The following is a 26,061-nucleotide window of genomic DNA, read 5'->3' as shown; positions in this document are numbered from 1 at the left end:
GGGTGACCATGTGAGTTCATACATTCTTCCCATGTCTTCTTGAGTTCCTTCTGGGTGCTCCGGTTTCCTCTCAAAGTCCAAAGATGTGTGGGCTAGATGGATTGGAAATGCTAAATTGTCCCTAGATGGGGTTACAGGGATAGGGTGGGGGATTGGGCATAGGTTAGAGTGCTCTTTCAGAGGGTCGGCGCAGACTCGATGGGCCGAATGGCCTCCGTCTGCACTGTAGAGGTTCCAAATGGGTGGCACGGTAGCACAGTGGCTAGCACTGTTGCTTCACAGTACCAGGGACCTGAGTTTGATTCCCGGCTTGTGTGACTGTCTGTGCGGAATCTGCTCTTCTCCCTGTGTCTGCGTGTGTTTCCTCTGGCCGGCTGTTCCGCTTTATTCCCACAAGTCCCACAAGACGTGCTTATTAGGTGAATCGGACATCCTGAATTCTCCCTCAGTGTACCCAAACAGGCGTGAAATGTGGCGACTAGGGGATTTTCACAGATTATTATTATGATTCTATGAATTTATAACAAAGTTCATGCAGATAAAAGATTTTTAATCTGAACTTTTCTATTCTTAAAATAATTCTATTTTTCAAAATATCACTAACGATCAATGCATATTTTATTAATAAACGTTAAAGAAGGTCTTAGCGCCTTCCACAACCACAGTAAATCCCAAAGTACTTTGGAAGTGTAGTCACTTGCTGTAATGGAGGAAACGCAGCAACCAGTCTGAACATAGCAAACTTTCACAAAAACAATGTGATAATTACTGGATGATCCATCTTTATGATCTTGATATAGTGAAAAATATTGGCCAGATCATGGGACTGAGCAGGATAACTCGCTGGCTCTTCCTCAAAATCATGTCAAGGAATCTTTTATATCCACCTGAGAGGGCAGTCAGGGTCTCGGCTTGATGTCTCACCTGAAGAGTGCACCTCCGACAGTTCAGCACTCCCTCAGTACTGCACGGGAGTGTCAGCTTTGATTTCTATGCTCAGGTTTCGGTGTGGGACTTGAATACTCAGCCCATTGCCGCAGAGCTGAGAGAGCTGGCAAGCGAGCCACTCCTGACATCGACAGATAGATCTCAGGTAAGCATTATGAGTGGCATCAAATGAAATCCTCTCTGACAGACTTTTCTTTCTCCCCTTTAGATAATTCGTCAGCAATTTCCACAATTAACGACGAGAAGATTAGGAACAAGAGGCCAGTCAAAGTAAGGAACCAACGTTTAATGGGAATTTTGCCTGGACTGCTCTCAGGATCGATGTCTGGAGTTTTAAAAAAATAAAATAGCTTTTCATGTGCCTCACTGAGGAACCCAGTTCCGTACGGAAATAGAGGATGTCTGCCAAAGTTGTGACGGGTGGGGGGGGAGGCCTGAGAAAACGTAAAGTCAGAACCTCAAACTGAGCCCTCGTGGGTGAAGTCAATGAAAATACTCATTAAAATTAAATTCCTTCAAGCTAAAAACCCATGATAGCTGTCAGTAGAATAGGTGTTCTACTGATCAGCTGTTCTGGGGAAATTTGCATACGTGCAGTGCGGTCAGCCTAAGTTGAAGGTGAACCTGCGAAGAAGACCCAAGGAGTTTGAGTAAAGGCAAGCAACCAGCAGAGGGCAGCATAGCAGAGCTACTGATCAGCTGTTCTGGGGAAATTTGCATACGTGCAGTGCGGTCAGCCTAAGTTGAAGGTGAACCTGCGAAGAAGACCCAAGGAGTTTGAGTAAAGGCAAGCAACCAGCAGAGGGCAGCATAGCAGAGCTACTGATCAGCTGTTCTGGGGAAATTTGCATACGTGCAGTGCGGTCAGCCTAAGTTGAAGGTGAACCTGCGAAGAAGACCCAAGGAGTTTGAGTAAAGGCAAGCAACCAGCAGAGGGCAGCATAGCAGAGCTACTGATCAGCTGTTCTGGGGAAATTTGCATACGTGCAGTGCGGTCAGCCTAAGTTGAAGGTGGTTTGTGGAGGGGCTGTTGGCAAGTGACAGTTAAACCCGAAACACTTTGTGAGTGTTTCCCACCCTACCTCCTCCTCTAACCAACCCCCCCACCCCACGGTGGTTGGGAAGCGGGAGCAGGGGCCTGTCGTGAAGGTGAGTGAGTGCCTTTAAATTTGCTTACCTTTCAGCGGGATCAGGGTTTGAGGTAATATCAGGTAAGCTCTTCCTTTCTTTTTCTTTTTCTTGTTTTTTTTTTAATCTAGAGGGGATGTCAGGGAAGGCAGTACAATGCTCCTCCTGCAGAATGTTTGAGGTGAGGGACGCCGTCAGTGTCCCTGCTGATTTCATCTGTGGGAAGTGCACCCAACTCCAGCTCCTCAAAAACCGTGTTAGGGACCTGGAGCTTGAGCTGGATGAACTTCGGATCATTCGGGAGGCAGAGGGGGTCATAGATAGGAGCTTCAGGGAAGTAGTTACACCAAAGACTGGAGATAGATGGGTAACTGTAAGAGGGACTGGGAAGAAGCAGTCAGTGCAGGGACCCCCTGCGGTCGTTCCCCTGAGTAACAAGTATACCGTTTTGGATACTTGTGGGGGGGACGACTTACCAGGGGTAAGCCATGGGGTACGGGCCTCTGGCACGGAGTCTGTCCCTGTTGCTCAGAAGGGAAGGGGGGAAAGGAGTAGAACATTAGTAATTGGGGACTCAATAGTCAGGGGCACAGATAGGAGATTTTGTGGGAGCGAGAGAGACTCACGTTTGGTATGTTGCCTCCCAGGTGCAAGGGTACGTGATGTCTCGGATCGTGTTTTCCGGGTCCTTAAGGGGGAGGGGGAGCAGCCCCAAGTCATAGTCCACATTGGCACTAACGACATAGGTAGGAAAGGGGACAAGGATGTCAGGCAGGCCTTTAGGGAGCTAGGATGGAAGCTCAGAGCGAGAACAAACAGAGTTGTTATCTCTGGGTTGTTGCCCGTGCCACGTGATAGTGAGATGAGGAATAGGGAGAGAGAGCAATTAAACACGTGGCTACAGGGATGGTGCAGGCGGGAGGGATTCAGATTTCTGGATAACTGGGGCTCTTTCTGGGGAAGGTGGGACCTCTATAGACAGGATGGTCTACATCTGAACCTGAGGGGCACCAATATCCTGGGGGGGAGATTTGTTAGTACTCTTTGGGGGGTTTAAACTAATTCAGCAGGGGCATGGGAACCTGGATTGTAGTTTTGGGGTGCGAGAGATTGAGAGTAGAGAGGTCAGGAGCACAGTTTTGACTTCGCAGGAGGGCGGCAGTGTTCAGGTCTGTGGTTTGAAGTGTGTCTATTTCAATGCCAGGAGTATACGAAATAAGGTAGGGGAACTGGCAGCATGGGTTGGTACCTGGGACTTCGATGTTGTGGCCATTTCAGAAACATGGATAGAGCAGGGACAGGAATGGTTGTTGCAGGTTCCGGGGTTTAGGTGCTTTAGTAAGGTCAGAGAAGGGGGCAAAAGAGGGGGAGGTGTGGCGCTGCTAGTCAAGGACAGTATTACGGTGGTAGAAAGGATGCAAGATGGGGACTCTTCTTCCGAGGTAGTATGGGCTGAGGTTAGAAACAGGAAAGGAGAGGTCACCCTGTTGGGAGTTTTCTATAGGCCACCTAATAGTTCTAGAGATGTAGAGGAAAGGATGGCGAAGATGATTCTGGAAAAGAGCGAAAGTAACAGGGTAGTTGTTATGGGAGACTTTAACTTTCCTAATATTGACTGGAAAAGATATAGTTCGAGTACATTGGATGGGTCGTTCTTTGTACAATGTGTGCAGGAGGGTTTTCTGACACAATATGTTGACAGGCCAACAAGAGGTGAGGCCACTTTGGATTTGGTTTTGGGTAATGAACCAGGCCAGGTGTTAGATCTGGAGGTAGGTGAACACTTTGGAGACAGTGACCACAATTCGGTGACCTTTACGTTAGTGATGGAAAGGGATAAGTATACCCCGCAGAGCAAGAGTTATAGCTGGGGGAAGGGCAATTATGATGCCATTAGACATGACTTAGGATGTGTTGGTTGGAGAAGTAGGCTGCAAGGGTTGGGCACACTGGATATGTGGAGCTTGTTCAAGGAACAGCTATTGCATGTTCTTGATAAGTACGTACCAGTCAGGCAGGGAGGAAGGGGTCGAGCGAGGGAACCGTGGTTTACCAAAGAAGTGGAATCTCTTGTTAAGAGGAAGAAGGAGGCCTATGTGAAGATGAGGCGTGAAGTTTCAGTTGGGGCGCTTGATAGTTACAAGGAAGCGAGGAAGGATCTAAAGAGAGAGCTGAGACGAGCAAGAAGGGGACATGAGAAGTCTTTGGCAGGTAGGATCAAGGAAAACCCAAAAGCTTTCTATAGGTATGTCAGGAATAAAAGAATGACTAGGGTAAGAGTAGGGCCAGTCAAGGACAGTGGTGGAAAGTTGTGTGTGGAGGCTGAGGAGATAAGCGAGATACTAAATGAATACTTTTCGTCAGTATTCACTCAAGAAAAAGATAATATTGTGGAGGAGAATGCTGAGACCCAGGCTATTAGAATAGATGGCATTGAGGTGCGTAGGGAAGAAGTGTTGGCAATTCTGGACAAGGTGAAAATAGATAAGTCCCCGGGCCGGATGGGATTTATCCTAGGATTCTCTGGGAAGCCAGGGAAGAGATTGCTGAGCCTTTGGCTTTGATTTTTAGGTCATCATTGGCTACAGGAATAGTGCCAGAGGACTGGAGGATAGCAAATGTGGTCCCTTTGTTCAAGAAGGGGAGTAGAGATAACCCCGGTAACTATAGGCCGGTGAGCCTAACGTCTGTGGTGGGTAAAGTCTTGGAGAGGATTATAAAAGATACGATTTATAATCATCTAGATAGGAATAATATGATTAGGGATAGTCAGCATGGTTTTGTGAAGGGTAGGTCATGCCTCACAAACCTTATCGAGTTCTTTGAGAAGGTGACTGAACAGGTAGACGAGGGTAGAGCAGTTGATGTGGTGTATATGGATTTCAGTAAACCGTTTGATAAGGTTCCCCACGGTCGGCTATTGCAGAAAATACGGAGGCTGGGGATTGAGGGTGATTTAGAGATGTGGATCAGAAATTGGCTAGTTGAAAGAAGACAGAGAGTGGTAGTTGATGGGAAATGTTCAGAATGGAGTGCAGTTACGAGTGGCGTACCACAAGGATCTGTTCTGGGGCCGTTGCTGTTTGTCATTTTTATAAATGACCTAGAGGAGGGCGCAGAAGGATGGGTGAGTAAATTTGCAGACGACACTAAAGTCGGTGGAGTTGTAGACAGTGCGGAAGGATGTTGCAGGTTACAGAGGGACATAGATAAGCTGCAGAGCTGGGCTGAGAGGTGGCAAATGGAGTTTAATGTGGAGAAGTGTGAGGTGATTCACTTTGGAAAGAATAACAGGAATGCGGAATATTTGGCTAATGGTAAAATTCTTGGTAGTGTGGATGAGCAGAGGGATCTCGGTGTCCATGTACATAGATCCCTGAAAGTTGCCACCCAGGTTGATAGGGTTGTGAAGAAGGCCTATGGTGTGTTGGCCTTTATTGGTAGAGGGATTGAGTTCCGGAGCCATGAGGTCATGATGCAGCTGTACCAAACTCTGGTACGGCCGCATTTGGAGTATTGCGTACAGTTCTGGTCGCCTCATTATAGGAAGGACGTGGAAGCTTTGGAACGGGTGCAGAGGAGATTTACCAGGATGTTGCCTGGTATGGAGGGAAAATCTTATGAGGAAAGGCTGATGGACTTGAGGTTGTTTTCGTTAGAGAGAAGAAGGTTAAGAGGTGACTTAATAGAGGCATACAAAATGATCAGAGGGTTAGATAGGGTGGACAGCGAGAACCTTCTCCCGCGGATGGAGGTGGCTAGCACGAGGGGACATAGCCTTAAATTGAGGGGTAATAGATATAGGACAGAGGTCAGAGGTGGGTTTTTTACGCAAAGAGTGGTGAGGCCGTGGAATGCCCTACCTGCAACAGTAGTGAACTCGCCAACATTGAGGGCATTTAAAAATTTATTGGACAAGCATATGGATGATAAGGGCATAGTGTAGGTTAGATGGCCTTTAGTTTTTTTTTCCATGTCGGTGCAACATCGAGGGCCGAAGGGCCTGTACTGCGCTGTATCGTTCTATGTTCTATGTTCTATGTTCTAGGTGTCAACCAGCAGGGTGGCCTAGCCATCTCCAATTATGACTTTGGCCGTCATATATGAACTAATGGATCTTTATTTGTGGACATCTTCAATAATGAGAGTTGTGATTTTTCAGTTCTGTTTTGCGAACTGTGTGTCTAATTTTAACCCTGCGGCTTGGTGATTTATGTACTTTTTTAATTCTATAATGGAATGTGGGCGTCACTGGAAAGGCCAGGATTTGTTGCCTGTCCCTAATTGCCCTTGAACGGAGAACCTTGCTCGGCCATTTCAGGGGGCAGTTAAGAGTCAATCACATTGCTGTGGGTCTGGAGACACATGTAGGCCAGACAGGGTAAGGACGGCAGATTTCCTTCCCTAAAGGACATTGGTGAACCAGATGGATTTTTACGACAAATCGATGATGTCATGGTCACCATTACTGAGACTAGTTTCCAATTCCAGATTTTATTAATTGATTTAAATTCCAGAAGCTGCCGTGGTGGGATTTTAACCCACGTTGACAGAGAATTAGCCTGAGCCTCTGGATTACTAGGTCAGTGACGTTACCGCTACCCCTCATGAACGTGAACATGTACACGGGCTTGGAAATCCCTTTGCTGCTCCAGAGTTCTGAATCTTTCACCATTGGAATATTCCATTTTGCAATGTGGATTACCTCATATTTTCCCACATTGAACTTGGTCAACCAGTCGCTAAATCTGCCATGTTTCTTTGAAGCTACTTAATCACAACTTACTCCATCTCGCAACTTGATGTCATCTGCAAAGTAGGATGTACAACTGTCAAATCCTTCATCCAAGTTTGTAATAAGTATGAAGGAAAGCCAGGAATCCTGGGTGGGTTTCTGGGGAACATTACATTCTGCAATCAGAGCTCATTCTCACCATCCCTACTCTCTGTCTCCTATCTACCAATCCACAATCAAAATATGGCACAAAGTCACCTCCAATTCTGTGTCCTTTTATTTCTGAGATATGATTATCTGAGTGCTCAAGTGGAGGCTCCTATAAACAAGAGTCTAGAAACTGCAGCTGAGGATAGGTGAATTGGTATTTTTAATTCCTTCTCAGGATATGGGAATCACTGATAATGTCATATTTATTGCCCATCCTCAATTATCATAAGACCATAAGATGTGGGGCAAAAGTAGGCCATTCAGCCCAAAGAGTCTGCTCTGCCATTCAATGAGACCATGACTGATCTGATATGATAATCCTCAACTCCGCCTTAGCCCTATAACCGTCCTGATTAAAAATCTGTCCATCTCACTCTTGAACATACAAAATGACCCAGCTCTACAGCCCTCTGCGGTAAAGAATTCAACAGGTTCACTGCCTCCGGAGAGAAGAAATTCCTCCTCATCTCTGTCTTAAATGGGTGACCCTTTACTCTGAGATTATGCCCTCTGGTCCTAGAATCTCCCAGAGGGGCAACAACCTCTCAGCATCTACCCTTCAAGCCCCCTCAGAATCCTATATATCCCAATACGGTCGCCTCTCATTCTTCTAAATTCCAATGAGTACAAACCCAACCTACTCAATCTCTCCTCATAAGAAAATCCCTCCATATCCATGATCAACCTACTGACCCTTCTCTGAACTGCCTCCAATGCCTGTATATCTTTCCTTAGATAGAGGACCAAAACTGTTCACAGTATTCCAAGTGTGGTCTAACTAGTGCCTTGTACACTTTTAGCAAGACTTCCCTATTTTTCTACTCTATTCCCTTTGAAATAAAGGCCAACATTCTACTTGCTACATGGGAAGGCAAGAGGCTGAGACTAGCTTAGATTCTCTCACAGAGAGCTATCATGGATATAATGGACCAAACCGTCTTCTTTGTTTTGTAACCATTCTGTGATTCGGTGATACCGTGAGGTGCTACCAGTGTAATGTTGGTGAGTTACTGCAGTGCATTTTGTAAATTGTACACACTGTAGTCATGGTGTATCAGTGAGCCCTTCCCAGTAATCAACCCAATAATATTGGCATGGTGTAACCAGTCTGGTGATAACAAAGAATATGAACGAAGAAGATTACAGTACAGAAACAGGCCCTTCGGGCCACCATCCTGCGCCAATCCAGATTTCTTATTTAGACCTACTACTTATTGCCCAAACAATCTGCCTCCCTCCATTCCCCACCCTTTCATGTGTCTATCAAGAAAAATCTTAAATGTTGCTATCATACCTGCCTTTGCCACCTCCACTAGCAACGCATTCCAGGCACCCACCACTTTCCCCACACATCTCCCCTAAACTTTCCCTCTCTCACCTTGAACCTGTGCCCCCCTGTAATTGAGTCTTCCATCCTGGGAAAAAGCTTCTGACTATTCACCCTGTCCATACCTCTCATAATTCTGCAGACCTCAATCAGGTCTATCCTCATCCTCTGTCTTTCCAACGGAAACAATCCACGTTTATTCAACCTCTCTTCATAGCTAACACCTTTCAGACCAGGAAACATCCTAGTAATCCTTCAGACCAGGAAACATCCTAGTAATCCTTCTTTGCAATCTCTCCAAAGCATCCACGTCCTTCTGGTAGTGTGGCGACCAGAACTGCACACAATATTCGAAATGTGGCCGAACTAAAGTTTTATACAACTGTAACATGATCTGCCATCTCTTGTACTCAATAACCCGGCCAATGAAGACAAGCATGCTGTAAGCCTTCTTGACCACCTTATCCACCTGCATTGCCACTTTCATGGAACTGTGGACCTGAACACCCACATCCCTCTGTATGTCAATGCTCCTAATTACTGTATAATTCACACCTGAATTTGATCTTCCAAAATGCATTACCTTACATTTGTCTGGATTGAACTCCATCAGCTATTTCTCTGCCCGACTCTCCAACCTATCTATATTCTGCTGTATTCTCTGAAAGTCCTCTTCATTATCTGCAACTCCACCTATCTTAGTGTCATCTGAAAACTTGTTAATCAGACCATCGACATTTTCCTCCAGATCATTTATATTACAAACAACAGTGGTCCAAGCAACTGTACATCTATAACTGTGGAACACCACTAGTTATAGATCTCAATTCTGAAAAACTCCCTTCCACAGTATATTGATCTTCACAGTATAGAAACAAAGTGGCTGTTGAGTCCAGGGATAGGGGCACTGGCCAAAAGTCTATTCTGTCCTGGCTGGTGTTGACCACCTTGAGTGTTAGTGTCCAGGGTACGTGGTGGATATGCATCACGTTCCTGACTCAAGCCTTGTGGATGGTGGAGATGTTTTGTTTGCCAGGAGGTGAACCACTCTCACAGAGTATCCAGCCGCTCTAATAACCATAGTGTTGATACAATTGTTCCAGTTAAATTTCAATAGTAATCTCCGAGATGTTGATGGTGGGTGGGGGAGTCAGCGGATGAAATGATTTTAAAGGTCAAAGGAAGGGAAGTTAAATGGGGAATATTTAAATGTACAAACAACTTTGTTGATTGATGTATCTGTGGTGGACGACATTTTGTGAAATCCAGATTGGATCTGAGTTGCCTCTTCCAGAAATACACAAAGAGCAGGTTCACAGTGGAGGGAGAAGTCATTTGTAAATTTCTCGTGTTTTAGACTCTTCAAAGATTCTTGTTTTAGGATAAAATTCGACCTAAACAAAAACCCTGAAGGAATTTGTTCAGGTATTAAATTCCTTTCTAAGCTGCTGACTGTAACAGTTATGGACAAGTGGAATTTACCTTGTCTCAGCTTGGGAGTGATGCAGAATGACGAGCAGGACTTGGAAGTACAATGTCAGGAGTTTTGTGGTCACAATGTCCTGATATTGCTTTGAGCGAGTCTCTAATTTGGCATAGCATCAAAATGATGCCCAGCTAGACCCTGGGTAGGCATGGTAACCAATCTAGTGATCTTGCTTTGATGTGATCTTGGTGTGTAACTAATCTGGTAGCAATGGGCTGAATTCTCCACCTCCAGACGCTGGCAGCTAAAGTTGCGATCGGGCAGAGAATAATGGGTAATGTAGATAGAGAAATACAGCACAGAACAGGCCCTTCGGCCCACGATGTTGCGCCGAACTTTTGTCCTAGGTTAATCTAAATGTCAGGGTAACAGAATGTAAAAAGTGATTTGTGTGCGGCGCAGATTCCGATGCCATGCACCGGTCGTCTGCTGGCGGCATTAGTGAAGTTCGCTCTCGACGCCTGCGGGTCCTCATTAGTGGCTTGGACACTTTATGCTCCACCCCTTCATGATGCTCCACCCCTCCCAGGTGGAGGTCACGAGGATGCAAATTGGTATAAGTATTTACAAGTGGGGCCAAGGCTCCAGGGCTGTTGAGGAGGAGCAAGAGGGTAAATAAACTCTAAAATAAACTCTCAAAATATGGTGGGCTTGCTGAGCGTGGCTGCCTAGGCTGGAGGGAGTATCAGGGGAGGAACAGTGCCATGTCCATGCACTCGGATATTTTCCCTTGAGTTCGGGGTGGCCTTGCCCAGACCACCAGTGCTGCAGTATGTTATTATTTAAATGCATCCCTAAGGTGCTACTTACAGGCTCCTGGCTGTTCACCCTGCTGACTGCTCACTCTGTCCTGTAAATGTTCAGAGAGCCTCTGGTCATGTGTGAGCTGATCCAGGCCACCCCTCTGGAAACCCTCAGGCCCCAGCTGACTCACCAAGGTAACACGCGTGGTCACCTGCCCACCAATCATCAATGCACTCCTCAGAAGCGCTGTTCCACTGCAGAGGAAGCAAGGGATTAGCAGGGCTCACCCCAACCAACTGTCCCTCCTCTCCTCAATGGCATTGGGCAGTGGGTCCACGTCAGACTCCTGAAACAGGCAGGGGGCAAACCTTCTCTGAGCCATATCCATATCTGGGATGAGAGTGTGTGGTGAGTGGAGATCCTATAAGCAGCTCCAGCTTGTCAGGCTCTTTAGCCGGAACTCTGGCCCCAGCAGATTTGCTGCCAGTGGGGGTGGGAATTGCTTTCAATTCATGCCCATTTGCATGTCCCAAATTTCAGAACAAACAGTGCTCCCAACAGGAACGTGAATTGCACGCGTTCCGGCAGGAACACTGAGGGGTGAATTCTCCGCCAGCGGGATTCTCTGTTCCGCTGGCAGTGCACCCCCACGTAGGGTTCCTGGTGGCAGGGGGGGTGTCTACAATGGGAAATTCCATTGGCCAGCGGCGGATTTGGAGAATCCCTCTGCCAGCGACGGCGAGGCGCAGAGAAACACCCAGCTGGGGAGGCGGAGAATTCACCCCTCAGCCTCCCAAACAGAGGATTCAGCCCAATATCTCCATAGAAACCAGTCTACAACACTGTCATAACCAGACCGGAGGCGACCGGGTCTGCAACATCAGAGTGCCAGTGGCCTCAGCTGAATATGATTGCCCCAGACAAGGGGGCGGAACCCTAAGCAAGGGTTCACTGGGATATAAATACCCCAACCCAAGTGTGGGCCAGGCATGGGACACCCTTCGGGGAGTCGGTTTTGTATTCTAGTATGTAAAATAAATAATGAGATTTCTAACAGGCGATTCCGTGTGGCCGCTCGCCTGGAACTTTACGGACGCTGGTATTGGTTTGTCTTTAATTAATGCTGGACAGGTGGCTGGAGTGTAAAATTGGTATGAATCTTAAGAATGACGTGTACAGGGCGGCAAGTGGCCGGCCCTGGGTCACTGTCCATGTGGAGTTTGCACATTCTCCCCGTGTTTGCTAGGGTTTCACCCTCACAACCAAAGATGTGCAGATTAGGTGGATTGGCCAGGCTAAATTGCCCCTTAATTGGAAAAAAAATAATTGGGTACTCTAAATTAATGTTTTAAAAAAGAATGACGTGTACATTTACATTGCAAGATTACGACTGGTGGCAAGTGATTTGCTAAACTGCACCAGGAGTGAATTGGGTTGACTCTGGAGGGGGTAGTGTTCCACTGCTTTGGAATATAAATCCAGTGTAGTATCAAACCTGGTTTACAAAGTCTGCTGAGCCTACCCACTTTCAGGTTAATTGCTTGGAGAGTAACAATGGTCCCTTCCTCACTACCATAACATTTCAATGTTCTAAATCTTGGAAGAGAGATAGGCCCCTGCTTGTGTTAAATTGTTAGTCTCCCAATAGAACAGTGGAACCTAAATTCTTGGGCATCTGTTTATGGAAAGGACCCACGACATAAAATGGTTTTCCACCAAGTGGTGTAAACAGTCCTGATATTTGGTTCCTTGCCCCATGATGTGAGCTCAGTGTTGGTATCCAAAAACACATCGGTGGTCATCATTTTCTCGTTCCTAGAGCCCATTTCACAGGCTGTGGGTGGCATTGGCTAGGCCAACATTTGTTGCCCCTCCCTAATTACCCTTGAGCAGATGGTGATGTCCCCCAATACCTAAAAGGTGGAGCTGTCCCTCTCCCCAGTGAGGAACTAGCTACTCCTGCACTTAGGGAGTGATGGTTTTCCTTTGGGGCTGGACACATTTTGACCCAGGTAATTTCATTGTGAACAAAAGAGACTGGGATTCTGGGAATTGGATTATCAGGCTAGTGGAATGATGGACTGTCACTTGCAACCAATGGTAACTTGTGTCTAAATGCACACGTCATTCTTAAGATCCATGTAAATTTCACACTTCTACCACCTGTCTAACACTCAATAAAGACAACCTGATCATAATCTCGTTTTCATGGAGATATTGTTCCCAGATTGGTTGCAAAGTCACAATTTTTACAATGCTCATTATTCTCTGCCCGATTGCAATTTTAGCTGCCAGCGTCTGGAGGCGGAGAATTCAGCCCATTGCTACCACATTGGTTGCACACCAAGATCATTCGATTGATCACATCATAGCAAGATCACTAGATTGGTTACCATGCCTACTAGGATCTAGATGGGCCTAGATGGGATTTTGATGCTAAGCCAAGCTAGAGATTTACTCAAAGCACCGTCAGGACAATGTGACCCTGAGGCCCCTGGTATTGTACTTCCAAGTCCCGCTCATATTCATCTAGAGGACTACAATATAAGAGAGTAGACGTCATACTGCTGTTATACAAAGCCCTGGCTCGACCACATCCGGAGTTACTGTGAGCAGTTCTGGGCACCACATCTTAGGAAGGGTATATTGACCATGGAGGGTGATTCACCAGAATGAAGCCTGGAAATCAAGGGTTAATTTTCAAGGGGAGATTAACACAAACTAGGGGTGTGTATTCCCTGGAATTTAGAAGGTTAAAGGGTGATTTGGTCAAAGATTTCAGGATATTAATGGAAACAGATAAAATAGATTAAAATTATTTCCATCGCTTGGGCCGTCTAGACTAAAAGCCATAATCTAAAAATTAGAGGCAATACATTCGGGAATGAAATTAGGAAACACTTCCACACACAATGGGTGATAGAATTTTGGAACTTTCTAACGCAGATACTAATAGATCATTTAATCCCTTGTTAATTTTAAATCTAATAGCGATCCATTATCGTTATGTAAAGATATTAAGGAATATCAAGCAGATGCACTTAGGTGGATTAGAGGCCTTGTGGTACAATGGGCAGCGTCCTTACCTCTGATCAGAAGCTCTGGATTCAAGGCCAACACCTGGACTTGTTGGTCACGGAAAGAGCATTCATAACTTGGTTCAAGGGGCAGATATCGGGCTCAGGAATCCTTCCATCACTTCCCCACTAATCACCAAAAGGTAACAAACTGTGTTTGGGTGGGAAGATACGCTAACAAAAACATTCGATGGATAATCAGCCATGATCTCATTGAATGGTGGAACAGACTCAAGGGGGTGAATGGCCTCCTCCTGTTCCTATGTTCCTGTCTGCCCATAAGGAGGCTTGTATTGATGGGAAAAGATCAGAATGTGTCTGGTGTTTGATCCTGGGCAGCGTTTCAATCTCTTTAAGGTGGAATCTCCACTACAATCCCGCACAACCCAACCATACTTCTGTTTTTCCTCAATTCAAATGTTGGATCATTAGTCCTGCGTTGGAGGCCAACTAACACAGTTACACTGTAACACGCTGCATCTCCATTCATATCAGACTCACTGTTAATAAACTACTCTTCAGTTCCATCTCCCTGACTGAGACAGCAAGCTCCAGATCAATGCAGTATTCCACTGGGAGATTATGTAGATTTATCTGGAAGTGTCTCCACACAGAGAGCGTCTGATCCCTGTCTCTTACTGTGAGGAATTGTACTAATGGAGAGAAGCAGAGTTAGAAATGGGTGATTAATATCAGCAGTCCTTTGCTGGGTCATTCAACATGGAGACTGGACATCGCAGAAATGCCTGAACTGGGATCTGTCCAGCGTCAGCTTTGACTCCAGGATTACATTGTCCTCACACTGTAGTGACTTCACAGCTGTTTTGCACTGAATGCACAATGAAAGTGAGTGTGACCGTACCTGGTTTAGCTCCGTTAGCTGGACGGCTGGTTTGTGGTGCAGAGCAAGTATAGCAGCGTGGGTTCAATTCCCGTACCGGCTGAGGTGCACTAGAAGTCATACGGGGATTTGATCTAGAAAGTTACAAAATAATGAAAAATAATCTCTGCTGTACCCTGCACAGTTTGACTCCTGTTTGAGTGTCCTCGGCACTTACTGTGAAAACTGAATCAGAAGAGGGCCATTCAGCCCATTGTGCCCTGTGCTGGCGCCTTGTCAGAGCCATCAATGAGCTGGTTGATTTGTTTATTCTGAATTTAGAGAACCATTTGTCTAATTATTTAACAGTAACCCTGGTGTGTGTGTGTGTGATTGCCGCTAACAGATACCATTATTATGGGATAGCTGTGAAGGAGAGCTCCCCATATTACGATGTGATGTATTCCAAGAAAGGAGCAGCCTGGGTAAACGAAACGGGGAAGAAAGAAGTGGCAAAGCAGACGGTGGCATATTCACCACGTTCCAAGCTGGGCACCTTGCTGCCAGAGTTTCCAAATGTCAAAGACCTAAATCTGCCAGCGAGCCTCTCGGAGGAGAAGGTAAACACACAATGAGTGACTGATCCATTATCTATGCTGCTTCATGCCAATGCACAAATTAAATGTAGATCATCCTTGTCTCACAGATAAAATGCGAGGGACAAAAACTGTGCAGCCTTTTTACAAACAGAACCATGCAGTTTTTAATGAGAATTCAGGAGCTGCCTATTTCCATCCATCCGAGGGAGGAGAATAAGAGACTTGACAAAATGGAAAAGTTATCTCCAGAATTACATCCAATATACAGTAGGGTTACAGGTCATTTGGCCCAACTGGTTCATGCTGGTGTTTCTGCTACACATAGAAGTCACAGAACACAGAATCCCTACAGTGCAGAAGGAGGCCATTCGGCCCATCGAGTCTCTCTGAAAGAGCACCCTAACCGGGCTCCCATCCTATCCCTGTAACCCCACCTAACCCACATATCCCTGGACATTAAGATGCAATTGAGCATAGTCAATCCACCTAAACAGCACATCCTTAGACTGTGGGAGGAAACTGGAACACCCGGAGGAAACCCATACAGGCACTGGGGGAAAGTGCAAACTCCACGCAGACAGTCACCTAAGGCCAGAATCGAACCTGGGTCCCTAGGGCTGTGAGGCAGCAGAGCTAACCACTGTGCCGCCATGCTGCCTGATCCTCCTCCCATCCCCCATTTCACCTTCCCAGAAAATCCTTCTATTTCCTTCTCCAATATGCCTTGCTTCCATTTAAATGCATCAATGCTGTTCACTTCAGCTACTCCATGTGGTAGCCAGCTCCACATTCTAACCATGTGACTTATATATTTTATATCTCAGGGCTATCGGGAGATGGTATATGTATGTAACAGATTGTATTCACAATATTTTAAAATGTCTACTTCATGCTTCAAGTCTGACACCCAGCTTTTTGGACAGCTTTGTTTTCCCTTTTCTCCTCGTCTACAATCAGGTTTAACCAAACAAGCATAGTGAGCATCAATAGTAAACAGACTCACCAAATCAAACTTTATCACAACAGTAGCTGATCTTCAATTTATGGCGCTCAGTTTTAGGAAGGATGAGGAGGGCAGCAAGTAATTGTAGCACAACATTAGTCATTGTAGCATTGCATTTGTAAGTGTAGCATTGCATTAATCATTGTAGCATTGCGTTAGTAATTGTAGCATTGCATTGGGTCATTGTAGCATTGCATTAGTCATTGTAGCATTGCATTAATCATTGTAGCATTGCGTTAGTAATTGTAGCATTGCATTAGTCATTGTAGCATTGCATTAGTCATTGTAGCATTGCATTTGTAAGTATAGCATTGCATTAATCATTGTAGCATTGCATTAGTAATTGTAGCATTGCATTAGTCATTGTAGCATTGAATTAATCATTGTATTTTTGTATTAGTAATTGTAGCACAACATTAGTCTTTGTAGCATTGTGTTGGTCATTGTAGCATTGCAAATGTAAGTACAGCATTGCATTAATCATTGCAGCATTGCATTAGTCATTGTAGCATTGCATTGGTCATTGTAGTATTGCATTAGTCATTGTAGTATTGCATTGGTCATTGTAACATTGCATTAGTCATTGTAACATTGCATTGGTCATTGTAGTATTGCATTGGTCATTGTAACATTGCATTAGTCATTGTAGCATTGCATTGGTCATTGTAATATTGCGTTAGTAATTGTAGCATTGTGTTAGTAATGGTGGCATTGCATTAGTCATTTCTGTTTTGTTTGAAGTGCAGAATAAATAAATGGGATGAATTACGGCCAGATACGGGGAATTGTTCTGGTATAAGAACATGGCCTGGATTCTCAGCCGGTCGCCACCAGTAGTGGAGTTCCCGATGCGGTGGAGAATCCAATGTCTGGAAAAAACGGATCAGTGTAGGGTCAGATGTCTGGATTGTTTAATTTAATTTCCCTTCATGCTTGAATGGATCTCAAGTACCCTGCTTTGAGCCTGACCACAATGTTTGCAAACATCTAGGAATTAAGTGCTTTCACTTCATCTTTTTCTCAGCAGAAAAAACTTAAATGCTTTTGATGTGGTCGTGAGCTGTCAATCATGGCATGATATTTATAAACATTGCAGTTCGTTTCACAGCAGGGTACTTGTGATCCATTTAAGCGTGAAGGGAAATTAAATTAAACAATCCAGACTTCGGGCTGTGTGGAAGCTGTTAATTACAGTCTCGTAAAAGCAGTTTATCTTGGAAGTGAATAGAAGTCATGCAGATGAAAGGATCTGAGAGGCTTTACACCATAGTGATGTGTTTTTTGTTTTCCATGAAGTTACAGCTGTTGCTTTCGCTGCCTGTGGAAGCAGGTTTAGGGACAGGTTAGTTTTAAAGCAATGATTTTTTTCATTGCTGCCATTTGACTGCTCTGCAACCTCCAGGCAGGAGTAACTGATATGGTTGGGGGGGGGGGGGGTGCTCTGTTATTGGGGGGGGGGGGGGTTCCCTGATATGGGGGATTCCCTGTTATGAGGATTCCATTATGGAGGATTCCCTGTTATGGAGGATTCCCTGTTATGGGGATTCCCTGTTATGGAGGATTCCCAGTTATGGGGATTCCCTGTTATGGAGGATTCCCTGTTATGGAGGATTCCCTGTTATGGGGGTCTCTGGTGGGAGACTCATGGGGGTCTCTGATGGGGGTGTCTGTTGGGGGTCTCTTATGAGGGTATCTGGTGCAGGGGGTCTGTTAAGGGTCTCTGATAGGAGTCTTTGGGGGTTTCTGGGGGGGGATGGGAAATTTCCATGCATGCGTACTGTGTGGGGGGTGGGGGGGGGTGTTACCCAGCAATTCCTGTGGTGGGGTGGCAGGGCTTACATTGCGGGCGGAAGGTTGCCAGCCACCAGACCTTGCTATCGGACCACCCGCTCACAATGGCGGGCCGATAGCATGTCTTGTGATGGAATTCCTCACAATCCCCACCATGCATACATTTACATGGCAAGGGACCGCATATCGCCTCTGGGTGCCGATCCTAGCGCAATCCAGCTCCGGTGGGAGAAGATGGTCTCCCTAACGGAGAATCCTGCCGTGTCTTGGAAAAGAAACAATGCTTTATGTTGAGAATCTGGGAAAGGGCTCAAACAAGGCTCACCCATTTTGCATTTCCACCAAGTAATTACTCTCCCCTCAAGTTCCCAATACCTCAAAGTGTGACTCCTATTTTGGTGCTAACCAATGGCAAGAGGGGTTCAGAATGAGCTCACCTTATTGGCCATAAAGATTGGAGTCATCAGGAGGCCAGGAGGTGATCTGGTTTCTGCCCTCACGAGCAAAGTTACACTGATGCAATCTGTATGTCCCAGTCTACTAATTAGTACCTGATTTGGATTTTTGGAATGAACATCAAATGGTTTTATCCATGATGAAGTATCTGCAAATGTATCTGTCTTTGGGAAATGTATCACAAAGAAATACCTCATGCTTCTTTTTTTTGTTCATTCATGTGATGTAGGTGTTGCTGGTTAGGCCAGCATTTATTGCTGACTGCCGATAGGGCGCACTGTGGCACAGTGACGAGCACTGCTACCTCATAGCGCCAGGGACCCAGGTTCAATTCTGGCCTTGGTTGACTGTGTGGAGTTTGTACTTTCTCCCCGTGTCTGAGTGGGTTTCCACCGGGTGCTCTGGTTTCTTCCCACTGTCCGAAGATGTGCAGGTTAGGAATTTTGCGATAGGGCAGGGGAGTGGGCTTGGGTGGAGTGCTCTTTCAAAGGGTCAATGCAGACTCAATGGGCTGAATGGCCTCCTTCTGCACTGTTGGGATTCTATGATCCTAATTTCCCTTGGGAAGGTGTGGCGAGCTGCACCCACAGTTTTGTTAGGGAGGGGTTCCAGGATTTTGACCCAGCACCAGTAAAGGAACAGCGAGATATTTGTAAGTCAAGAGGATCTGTGACTTGGATAGGAACCTCCGGGTGGTGGAGTTTCCAGGTATCTGCTGCTCTTGTCCTTCCATATAGTAGTAGTTGTGGGTTTGGATGGTGCCATTGGAGGAGAGTTGGTAAGATCCTACACACTGTGGTCACTATGGAGGGAGTGAATGTTTGTGGAAGGGGTGCAAATCAAATGGGTTGCTTTGCCTGGATTGTGTCCAGCTACCAGAGTGTTTTTGCAGCTGCACTCATCCAGGCAAGTGGAGAGCATTCCATCACACTCCTGACTTGCGCCTTGTAGATGGGGGACCATCTCATATATATCTCAGATGGCAGGGCGGCACGGTGGCGCAGTGGTTAGAACTGCTGCCTATGGTGCTGAGGACCCGGGTTCGATCCTGGCTCCGAGTCACTGTCTGTGGAGTTTGCATATTCTCTCCGTGTCTGCATGGGTCTCACCCCCACAGCCCAAATATGTGCAGGTTAGGTGGATTGACCACGCTAAATTGCCTCTTAATTGGAAATAAATAATTGGGTACCCTAAATTAAAAAACATACAAATATATATATCTCAGATGGCATCAGTACATGACAACCAACAACAGAATACTCCTCTCTATCCTTCATTCGATTGGTTTTGAATTTCACTCCCTTCTGGTGCAGGCCTCTGGATCTATTGTTCTGGACAAGGTGAACCAGCTCATGATGACCAATACTATCTAATCCCTTTATAATCCTAAATACAGCAATTGTATCATGTCTTCCCCCCTTTTCCAGTGACAACATACTCAATTTATACATTTTCTCCACTCCCTCCATCTCCTCAACCACCTTGGTTGACCCTCTGCATCTTTTCATTAGCTCCATTATCCCTTTTGCCCTGTGGTGACCAGAACTATACACCCCAACGATTTATAAAGTGGGCAGGATTGCTTCACTTTCTCAACTCAATGGTGACCATTTCCTGAAATCTGATTTGCTTTACTCAATGTGGAGCAATTTTGTGGTTGCTTCAATCAATCAGGATGAGCAGATGTCGTTGCTTCCCACGCACGTTATTTTCTTTCCAGTTAAGTCACTGTACCTTCTTGGATATTTTTGGCTTTGTGTGATGTATTTCTCTATATTTAATTTAATTTACTGCCTTATTCCCAAGAATGTTCAGCTGCCCCTGTACCATGTCCTATTCAGCTTTGCTAGTCATTGCTTTTTTAAAAATTAATCTTTCATGGGGTGTGGGTGACATTGGCAAGAGCAGCAATCCTTGCCCATCCCTATTTGCCCTTGAACTGAGTGGCTCGTTCGACCATTTCAGAGGATAGTTAAGAGTCAACCACATTGCTTTGGATCTGAAGTCACAGGTAAGGATGGAAAATTTCCTTCCCTAAAGGACCAGATGGGTTTTTCCAACAATCGATGAGAGTTGCATGGCCAGCATTACTGAGACTATTGACGCTCCAGATTTATTAATTGAATTTAAATTTCCCCAACTACCTGGATTGCTAGTCCAGTGATATTCTGGGACTATTCGATCATGGATTCAGAGAGAAAACAGATGGTTTAGGGAACGGAAGACTGGGTTATCAGGACCGAATATATAAGTGAAGCACTGGGGGAGTGTAGATTGAGCAATGATCTGCTTGTTGTATTTCGCATTGTAAAGGGACTGACAACCATGTCAAGCTGTTTCACCTTGTCCAGCACAATGGATTCCAGTTTTCTTCCAAGTGTTATTCCAATCCCACCGTATCCAGAAGGTGGAAAAGTTTAAACTCATCTGTAAAAGCACTGGGAGGACTATGCTGGTGTTAGCAGAGAAATACAAGCATAAATTGTTAGTGATGCATTGTCCAATTAACTATGAAGGCCCCGCTTTCTCAACCTTGCCCCCTGCCTGAGGTTTGGTGATCTTAAAGTTAAACCACCACCAGTCAGCTCTCCTCCTCAAAGGGGAAAGCAGCCTATGGTCATCTGGGACTATGGCAACTTTACCTTATGCAGGTATCCCATAATATGGTATAGTACAGGTGTCTGCCTGAAGGTAGCTCCTTGGCTTGCAGTCTGTTGACCTGATCCTGAACTCTCAACCATTTTTCTTGGCAATTTTTGTCAGTGATAGTTTGCCTTCCCCTGCCTCACAATAATATTAATTTCACACAAGTGCATAAATCCACTTAATAATAATAATAATAATAATAATAATAATCTTTATTGTCACAAGTAGGCTTACATTAACACAGCAATTACGTTTCCGTGAAAAGTCCCTAGTCGCCACATTCCGGCACCTGGGGCGGCATTCTCCCCTACCCGGCGTGACGGAGGGTGCCGGAGTAGGGGAGTGGCGCCAACCACTCAGGGGTCGCGCCTCCCCAAAGGTAGGGAATTCTCCCCACCTTTGGGGGCCAGCCCCACGCCGGAGTGGTTGGCACCAGTAGACTGGCGCAAACACCCGGCGCCCCCGCCAGCAGGGCTGGCCGAAAGGCTTTCGCCGGTTGGCGCATGCGCCGGCAGTGACGTCAGCGGCAGCTGGCCGCTGACGTCACTGCCGGCGCATGCGCGATGCGGGGTTCTCTTCCGCTTCCGCCATGGCGGAGGCCGTGGCGGCGCGGAAGGAGAAAGAGTGCAGCCAGGGCACTGGCCCGCAGTCTGAGTGGGGGGCCCCGATCGCGGGCCAGGCCACCGTGGGGGCACCCCCTGGGGTCCGATCGCCCCCGCCCCCCCAGGACCCCGGGGGCCTACTCACGCCGCTGAGCCCGCCGTTCCAGAGGTGGTTTAAACCTCGGCGGCGGGAGAGGCCTCCCAGCGGCGGGACCTCGGCCCATCCGGGCCGGAGAATCGCCGCAGGGGCCTCTCCGATCGGCGGGGCGAGATTCCTGCCCCCGCCACTTCCCGGGTGGCGGAGAATCTCCGACCCTGCGTGGGCGGGATTTTAGGCGCCCCCAAGCGATTCTCCGACCCTGCGTGGGGTTAGAGAATTTCGCCCTCGTTCAGGGATAAGGAAGGAGAATTCAGAATATCCAAATTACCTAACAGCATTCTCTTTCGAGAGTTGTGGGAGGAAACTTGAGCACTCAGAGGAGACCCATGCAGACACGGGGAGAAGGTGTAGACTCCACACAGACAGTGTCCGAAGCCGGGAATCGAACCTGGGACCCTGGCGCTGTGAAACAGTGGTTACCACTATTACACTCTCATTAGCAAATCCTCATTAGCAAGTGCAACGGTCAAGGTTCCACAGATAATAATAAGTATAACTGAAGCAGGAAAGTTGGCCAGGATACCAGAAGCCAATTCCAGCCCTTTAAAGGTGTCATGGAATTGTTTGCAGCCACCTGAACAAGCTGAGGGAGTCATGATTTAATATTGCATTTGAGGGACGGCGCAGCGCTCCTTCAGTTCTACACTAGGATTGTCAGTCAGCTTACCAACTGTGGTTCGATGTATTCCTGGAGATTTCATCACATGACCTTCCCTCAAGCTCCAGCCATTAGTCGGCCAACACATCCGTCCTTGTGACACGTTGCCTTCCTACACCAATTGGAAAGCAAAAAGACTCATTACCCAATGGGATGATGCTTTACTGTCAACCAAAAGGCCTTTTTTTCTCTCATTTTAAACATTTTTATATCTGGTGAAGAGAAATGTTCAAACAAAATGACAAAATTGTCCTGATGATTTTTCTCCAGGGTTCCACACAGCAGTGTCCTGGAGATTGATCTTCAAACCCTGGAGACTCCAGGCCAATACCAGAGGGTTGGGAACCCTAATTATCAGCCTGGATTATGGTGTCATGGACAATATTAAGGTGTTGCCTTTTATCACCTGTGATTATTTATATCTGTTTGTGAGCGTGTTTGTATTTCTATCCCCTGGAGTGAGAACGTCAATTTTAAATGACACAGCAGCAAGCTGTTTCAGTCAGCTGGAAGTTAATAAGGAAAACTATGGATGGGATTTTCCGGCCCCTTCTAACAGCTGGATCTTCTGGCCTTGCCAAAGGTGACTCCCCACAGCAACGGGGCAAAATGCCGCAGACTTTGGCAGATCCAGAAGATCATGCCGGTGGTCAATGGTGAGCTGGGGGAAGACACCCTGTGGGGCTGGAAAGTCCCTGCCTATGTTTCCCTCACTCTTCCACGCTTTCACTCTCTCTCTCTCACACGCGCACACAAAACAGATGAAGATAAAACAATGCTGACAAAAATAGAATGGATCTCAGTCTCTGTTTCGATGTAGGCCTGTTTTTGTTATAATTACTTTGTCAAGTTGTCTGATGTGAAGGATTTGCAGAGGTGTCTCAGGAGTTGTGAGGAGGTGACAAAAATGTACTTTGGGGTCGTTGGAGTCTGGAATTGAACCTGCTGAGAGGCTGGAGAAAGCAGATTCCACGAGGTATTCAAAGAGGAGTTGGATTGCTATCTGAAAAGAAAGAATGTGCAAGGTTACAGGGATAAGACAGGGAGGGGAGTGGGACAAGGTAGAATGCTCTTTGAGGGAGCCAGTGCCGACTCAATGGCCCCCTTCTGCACTGTAAAGATGCTGTGATTCTGTTGCAATGGCTGCTGTAGTATATCTGAAGGAGGTTAGTTTTCTTGGGTAAGCTTGGAGATGTAACGAGATGGTGGGGAGAGAGGAAGTTCTTTATTTCCCTTTCAGGGAACTGTAGTGTGGTCCTTTTTTTTAGCCAGCTTGAGTCCATTAGATCGATGGTGTGCTTGTTGGTCCCTCCCTCCCTGTGTGATGTAATTTCGTCCTGGAGTTCTGTCTGTTTGTAGCAGTTCACTTCATTTTAAACAGGGAGTAAAGATGGCAGCTATATCATGTGGCCCAGTATCAGTGCCGAGTCATGGTCCAAATAGGTCCTGTTGTAATCCCATTAGGCAGTTCGACTCTTTCCCTCACTTGTGGCCCAGTACACCAAAAACTTCCGTTTTTGAAAAGGTAAATTAGCATTTTTGTGACAATGAAGGTGTCAGTGGAGTTTTGTTCGGCTTCCAGTCTGACAAACATTGAGTCAATATCAGAAACAGTGCCTTTGTCCCCTCAAAAAATAACCATAGTCTGATCCACAAACCTGGTCGACAGTTCTTGGAGCCATTTTGACATTCGTTTAAAAATAATCTTTTAAAAAATAGACTTTCCATGATTTATAATACTGTCATGACACATTTTGTGACAAAGGACTTAAGTTTTAGAATGAGAATTGAAAACCTAAATCTTTCGGACTTTGTGGTGGGAATGTTATCTAATGATCCGTGGTTTAGACAATCCCATGATATAAAAGTTCGCCTTATTGTTGCAAATAATATCAAACTAGGATGTAACGTTGGACAAAGTTTGGTGTTTGTGAATTTTACCAGATTCTTCTGCCCTTTTTTAACATCTAGGTTTCCACCTTTATTATGATGTATCGAACTCACTGTCAGAGAATCCTAGACACGGTGATCAGGGCAAATTTCGATGAGGTGAGCACTTCTCTTTGAGCCCAACTCTCATCTGCTAACTCAGGGCTAAACCACATTTATAAGCTCCTTTCTTTTCCTTCCCTGTGTGAACCAGGTTCAAAGTTTTCTTCTACATTTCTGGCAAGGAATGCCTCCCCACATGCTCCCCGTCCTGGGCTCCACCACTGTCGTGAACATTGTAGGTGTTTGTGACTCCATATTGTACAAGGCAATCTCCGGGGTTTTGATGCCCACTGTTCTACAGGCATTACCAGACAGGTTGGTCAAACCATCGTCCATATCTATAGCATCCCCAATTCCAGACTTCAATCAGGGGAAAGTCCAACTGCAGCCAGGGTATACAAGGGACAGTGGATCAGTCAACTATTAAACACTCTACCAATCAGGCATCTTTCCTGCCATGCACTCTCCCATTATATATCCACCCCCTCATGAGCTCCCATTGAAGTCAATGGACAGGAAAATCAGGACCAGCCTGTGGTGGGTGATCGATCCACTGTCACCAGTTTTACACTCCTGCAAGTATTTACTTTCATTCCATAATTTATTCCCAGAGTTGGAAACAATTATGGGTAAAATCTAATGGGACTCCAGTTATCCTGTGGTGTTTCTACCTTGTTTTCCTGAACCATGATTGCACAGGAGTGCTTTTACACTTTAGTGAGTTTATATTAGAAATCCATTCTCAATGTACTGTGAGGTTCATGCCTGGAGGATCCATTCCTTCCAACAGGTTGTAACGGTCCTTTTGAGAGTTAGACAGATCAGCAATTCTTGTAACTATTGAATCTAAACCAGCCCGTACCAGCCTCCCCGGTCAGGCGCCAGAATGTGGCGACTAGGGGCTTTTCACAGTAACTTCGTTGAAGTCTACTCGTGACAATAAGCGATTTTCATTTCATTTTATTTCAAATGAAGATTCATTTGTGGTAGTGTTTTATGTCCAAATCAATCTGGGAGCAATTAATTACTGTATTTATTCATTTGTGTAATTGTTTCACGTGCACTCCACATATCACACTTTGCTATAGATGCAAATGAATCTGGTTAGTATTAGTTTAATGTTTGAATTTATGACCCCTGCTCTTCAAAATAAAGTTGTAGAAACTTTTACATCTAGATGGGACCTCAATTTAATGTCTCATTGGAAAGACGTCATCTCCAACAGTGCAGTACTCTCACAGTACTACACCTCTGAAAGTGCAACACTCCCTCAACAGTGAAATGTTCCCCCAGTATTGCCCTTCCAACAAAGCAACACTCCATTACTACTCCTCTGACAGTACAGTGCTCTCTCAATGATACCTCTTCAACAGTGCATCGCTCCCTCAGCGTTGCCCCTCCAACAGTGCAGCACTCCCTCAGTACTGACCCTTTGACAATGCAGTGCTCCCTCTGTATTGGCCGTCGATTGGTGATTGGTGTAGTGCTCCCTCAGTATTGACCGTCCCATAGTGCAGTGTTTTCTTTGTGTTGCGCTGGGAGTGCCAACTGGTCGCTGGAGTGAAACTTGAACTCAGCACACTCTAACTCCCAGGCATTGAACTAGACCTGACACTCATGAAGTCAACAGGATAGTCAGATCAGGTGCTCAACAACTTAGGATGCTCTTCCAGCAACCA

The 26,061-nt window shown here is 45.9% G+C and overlaps 1 protein-coding gene across 3 annotated transcripts in view; it reads left to right on the top strand.

Moving 5' to 3' along the window:
* The window catches only part of rfx4 (regulatory factor X, 4), a 146,657-nt gene that overhangs the window by 46,061 nt on the left and 74,535 nt on the right, over positions 1 to 26,061 (top strand). For all 3 annotated transcript variants that reach the window (XM_038781178.1, XM_038781179.1, XM_038781177.1), the window contains 4 exons: positions 1,157 to 1,218; positions 14,882 to 15,095; positions 24,362 to 24,439; positions 24,534 to 24,697. In XM_038781178.1, coding sequence (XP_038637106.1) covers positions 1,157 to 1,218; positions 14,882 to 15,095; positions 24,362 to 24,439; positions 24,534 to 24,697 — 518 coding nt within the window. The remainder of the gene's footprint in view (positions 1 to 1,156; positions 1,219 to 14,881; positions 15,096 to 24,361; positions 24,440 to 24,533; positions 24,698 to 26,061) is intronic.

This window comes from Scyliorhinus canicula, chromosome 20 (genome assembly GCF_902713615.1).
Source record: "Scyliorhinus canicula chromosome 20, sScyCan1.1, whole genome shotgun sequence".
Lineage (NCBI taxonomy): Eukaryota > Metazoa > Chordata > Chondrichthyes > Carcharhiniformes > Scyliorhinidae > Scyliorhinus > Scyliorhinus canicula.
The sequence above is the reverse complement of the archived record's forward strand: the minus strand, read 5'-3'. Positions and strand labels throughout refer to the sequence as shown.